We start from the raw sequence: 4701 nt of genomic DNA, 5'->3' as shown, positions 1-4701 counted from the left end.
AAAGCTTTTGATGTGATATTATCATTATTGGATCTCATTATGAATTTGATGTCACAAATCATCTACATGCAGAAAACAGCACAATGGAGGCAAATATATCATCCTTCTTTATTAATTTATTTATTGAAGAGAAAAGCAATGAGTTTATTACAATATTCTTTGGAGTAATACCATTTAATGATAAAAAAATATATATATATTTATTGATGCAAGCATGCTTGCAAATCATTTCAATGCAAATACGAAGTAAAAAGGGACGGACCATCTCATTTCAATGATGTATGGAAATTTCTACACAACGTCTTCTCAAGCACAGCACAGCACAGCACAGCATACTTGATCCATCAACATAAAAGTGAGTGAATTCCAGTCCTCAAAGGCACCAACTACACATTCAGAGTACTGTGTTTAAACTTTCAACCAAAGAAGCTGTACAAAATATGTATATCAAAACCATGGATCCTTTTTTAGCTGCTCTGAAGAACTTTCTGTGGATCAAGTTGCCCGCTACAATAGCTGGAAGGAACAGCAGAAAGTTCCAGTCTTCCTTTCCACTCCTCACCAGGTTTTAGCGTGATGGGTTTTTCAACCACAGCAGCCTCCACACAGAGCATATGCTTGTACTCATCATCTCCAAAATCAGCCATAGTCTTTGCCTTCTTGTCCCATGGATTCCATACCACTAAATGCAAGCAAAAGAAATTAAGCTAACATGCCAGAGTAGAAACAACTCTTAACTGCTACGTTGGAGTAAGGAGAGGGCCCCTCATAAGACGAAGCATGAGTCTAGAGAGAATACCACCCTCTTTAGAGGTACACTTAAGATCTGTAACTTAACTTCTAAACTTGGACATTGGAATTTAGGATATAAAATTATGAATAGACATGGATTAGAACTATGCATGGTCAATTATTTTCCCATTTGTAAGGTAAATAGGTTCTGAATGAATTTGGATACACACAGCAATGGTCAAAAAACTGACAGTAGGAAGAAGCTAGCCAGGGAATAAATTGAAAAGGACATTGTAACATCATTATGGAAAACTAAAAACATGTTAAGAAGGATAAATAAACATGAGAGGATTTTGTATCTATGTTTTTAAAAACTCCATTGGCTATGCTATTTTATTCACACCCAGGGGAAAAAAGGATCCTTGCTCTTTCGAAGATCCCTCAAATTTAACAAGGTTAACAAGAATGTCAAGTTTACCAGCATCTGGAAGTCCATCTTTGCGTAATACAAAGGTTCTCTTCTTTTCGTGATCCAGAATAGCAATCTTAGTAGGAGTGCTAAGGTATATTTTGTCAACCTATATAATTGTAAATGCACAAGTTAAAAAACATTGCAATCAGAAGAACACAAGCATAAGGGAAACGTGTATCCTTAACCTACTTCTGATTCAAACGTTAGGGCATCCCCTTGTTCAGTAAATCGTTCCTTGTTCTGCAAGTTGTCAAGATAATCTAGTGTCTCTAAACATTCAACCCGCACTTCACTGAAAACAAGCAAATAAGAATTAGAAGGGGTTCTAACTAACAGAATACTAAAAAAATATGCACAAAAATATCCTTCTAGAGCATGCTAGAAGACAGACTCCTGAAAAATATACCACAACAAAAATTTTCTTATGGCTACAAAAACACATTGCAAGCAACAGAATGTTATAGCAGATTCCATGACATATTATTGTCAAAGACAAGATCAAACTTTCAGATCAAGAATCTAAATGGTAAATAAGGGAATAAATTTAAAATATGCAAGCAACAACTACATCATAGAAGACAGATACTGTCATAATGCAGAAAATTGCAACTTCTACTTTGAGAGATTAAAGCTATCTGCAAATGTAAATAGAAATACAATGCAATTTTAGTAATATCAGGAAGGATACAGCAAGTTAATTAATACCTGATGTCTGAGACAGAGAAATAAGTGTGATACGCAAATGTGAAAGTGAATGGCTTTCCATCAGCATTGGTATTCCTAATGCGAGATGTCAGCATCAGATCTCCCCCGGTTCCCAAAGCTACCCTCAAACGGAACTCATAACTAACAGCAAAGAGAAAGATGATCTAATAAGTAACTTCGTCTATCCCATTGGGAATGAGGAGTGGGGAAAGGATAATAAAGATTCTAGAACCTATATTGCTAAATAAAGATCCAAGGGGTAAAAGTTTAAATGACTTCACCTGTTAGGCCACTTCTGCATATCCTCTTCAGAAGGCTTAAGGATCAAATCAATAAAGGACTTAGAATTTGTGGGAAATGGAGGTGGGTCGGTGTCAATGCTCCAAAACCTATTCCTGGCAAATCCATGCTGCTCAAGGGAACCTTGACTTCCAAACTGCAAATTCAGAGCAAGCTTTCTCAGCAAAGAAATTGAAAAAATGAAAAAGAAAAGTTGCAGAGTAAGTAAATACTTGAGGAAAGCATATCGGAATGCCTCCACGAATTGCCTTTGGAGGTTTGAATATTGCCTGCACAAGACATTAATTATTGTCAGTTTGATTTTTTCATATGGTATTTGGGAGGGGAGGACCGAGATCAAAGTATCACAGGAAATATCTCACAGGTCAATTAACCTTTCTCATATCATCCAAGCACAGCGGTGACTAAGAACATGAAAATATTGTGATAACAGCATAAGAAATACAAAAATCCAAAGCAGCAAAATATGGCAAGACATCCAATGTATGAAAAGTAGATTTAACTCACTCTAAACAATATCATTCACTACAGTAAAAAGGAGAACCAACGCCTGTGACTGAATTTCTAATGCAATCAGAGGTTTATTTTCTAGCAAAACAATAAAGCTCAACACAGCCTGGTGAATGTGAAAGATGTAATTAAATACTCTATCATTTTGTGAAACGATTTAAATGTCCCTGTTCTACGTTTTCTTTGAGCATATTTTTGGAAGTGATAGTTTGAGTAGAGGACACCCCCATAGTGCAAGAGTGTCCACCACTATTCTAGTTTAAGGATGGAAACAATGTACTTTTTTATTTCTCAACCACTCTTTACATCTAATTAATGGTTTGTAACAAATATTACAGAAAAGAAATATTAAAAACTTTTGCTTCAGGATTAATAATGGGAAACAATTTCATGAAATCCCAGAATGAAACATGCAGAACAATGAAGGGAGGGAGAAAGTAATTATAATATTGCATGCACCTTACTGCTGACAAAAAGCAACTCCTCCCCGTGGTCATTCTTCCAGGATGTCACGTGAGCCCCATACAAATACACCTGGAGAAACAAGAAACATATCATCATTGATTTAAACAGAAAACAAAACTTGAATGCTTGTCTTTCTTGACCAAAACTGAACGATAAAACAATGATTATGCATGGCTCAACAACATTAAAATTTTCTCCATGATCAAGATATTGTTTTAGATGGAAAGCACCCGATCCAATCTACGGTTTTCTCGAATTAAAGAGCATATGCCAAAGATGTCCTAAACACCACAGATCTTAGTTTCATCAAAATTCAAATGGAAACTATCACTTCATAATTTGTACGAAAAATCCAAGTAGGAAATCTTTCAGTCGCTTTACTTGATAAATCATCAAAAACAACTAAACAAAGTAAAAATTAAACAAAGAAACAGTTGCATTATAAATCCAAGGAGGAAAGTTGATGTGCAAACACAGTTTTAAAAAGTAAGCAAAAACAAGCAACCTAAACTTAATACTTTCTGTTTTAATTTAAGAATTATCCTAAAACCTAATGCATTTCTTATTATAATACAAAAGATTAATAGAATCCAATCTTGAATTAAATCTTTCAGCATAAATTTTTTTTTCAACAATTTCAGATCAGATCAAAAAAAAAAATCATCAAAGGTGGGGGTTTTTATTGTGAATAATACCTCAGCAGTAGAACCACGTGGATCGCGGAGCACAACCTTATCAAGGCCGTTGATGCCTTTACACAACTCCACCGCTACTCTCTCGCTACCACTAGCCGCCATTTTCACCCTCCCTCTCCTTCTCTCTCGCACTTCTTGTCTTTATTTTTCTTTTTCTTATTATTTTCTCTTCCTTCTTTCTTGAATTTTTTTTATATATATATACACAAACCCCTCTCTGTGTCTCTGTGTATTTTCCTTTTTTTTTTCTTTTTTTCTTTTTTTTGTTTGCTGAGTGGTTTGCTGATAATAAACGATACTGCCAGTGCTGCATTTCTCCTCTCTTTTTTGGCTGAAGTGTGTCCCTGGAGTTTCAATATACTTATATATTAGTACCTAGTCCTTTGACTCTTTTTGTTCATTCTCTTTTTTCCGTTACTCTTTTTGGTTCTTTTATTTACTTTATTTTTTAAATGTGATTCTTTCAAAATTAATTTATATAGAATTAGGTCTGACAATTTATTTTGACTAACTTCCCAAGATTTCCTGCAGTGTTGAAAAAGTTTTTTTATTTTTTCATTTTTAGTCCTTATTTTCTAATGTTTTAACATTTTGGTCTTAAAATCAATTTTGTTTACTTTTCAAGGTAGAGAAAGGAGAGAGGGAGTTGTTGAAAAACAAGGAAATAGAGAATATAATTGGTTAGCCATGTTCCAATGATCAAAAAAGTTGTTCTTATGGGTTCTATTTCCTGACCCATCCAGACACACGCACAACTTATTTTTATTTTTATTCTTCTTCTTGGAATTTTAATTTAGATTCATGACAATATATTGATTAAAA

At 34.4% G+C, this 4701-nt stretch overlaps 1 protein-coding gene across 1 annotated transcript; it reads right to left on the bottom strand.

The window, feature by feature from the left end:
- Positions 1 to 247: 247 nt before the first annotated feature.
- On the bottom strand, positions 248 to 4134 carry LOC18100473 (putative glucose-6-phosphate 1-epimerase). The gene is made up of 8 exons (XM_006381715.3): positions 3880 to 4134; positions 3179 to 3253; positions 2422 to 2478; positions 2191 to 2345; positions 1910 to 2050; positions 1394 to 1496; positions 1211 to 1310; positions 248 to 682 (listed from the first exon to the last, which is right to left on the bottom strand). Exons 1-8 carry the CDS (start codon positions 3979 to 3981, stop codon positions 468 to 470), a joined length of 948 nt encoding a protein of 315 aa, XP_006381777.1. The 5' UTR covers positions 3982 to 4134; the 3' UTR covers positions 248 to 467.
- Between the last annotated feature and the right edge of the window lie 567 nt (positions 4135 to 4701).

The sequence above is a fragment of the Populus trichocarpa genome, chromosome 6, assembly GCF_000002775.5.
Source record: "Populus trichocarpa isolate Nisqually-1 chromosome 6, P.trichocarpa_v4.1, whole genome shotgun sequence".
In the NCBI taxonomy this organism is placed as follows: Eukaryota; Viridiplantae; Streptophyta; class Magnoliopsida; order Malpighiales; family Salicaceae; genus Populus; species Populus trichocarpa.
This window is presented reverse-complemented; position numbering and strand designations above follow the sequence as displayed.

What these genes read in the sequence shown, in the direction of transcription:
- LOC18100473 (XM_006381715.3), bottom strand. Translation starts at nt 3,981, where the DNA reads ATGGCGGCTAGTGGTAGCGAGAGAGTAGCGGTGGAGTTGTGTAAAGGC. An exon ending in TGCTTTTTGTCAGCAGTAAG is followed by an intron (nt 2,479 to 3,178) that starts GTGCATGCAATA and finishes TGTCTTGTGCAG; the next exon opens with GCAATATTCAAACCTCCAAA. An exon ending in CCCTAACGTTTGAATCAGAA is followed by an intron (nt 1,311 to 1,393) that starts GTAGGTTAAGGA and finishes ACAATTATATAG; the next exon opens with GTTGACAAAATATACCTTAG.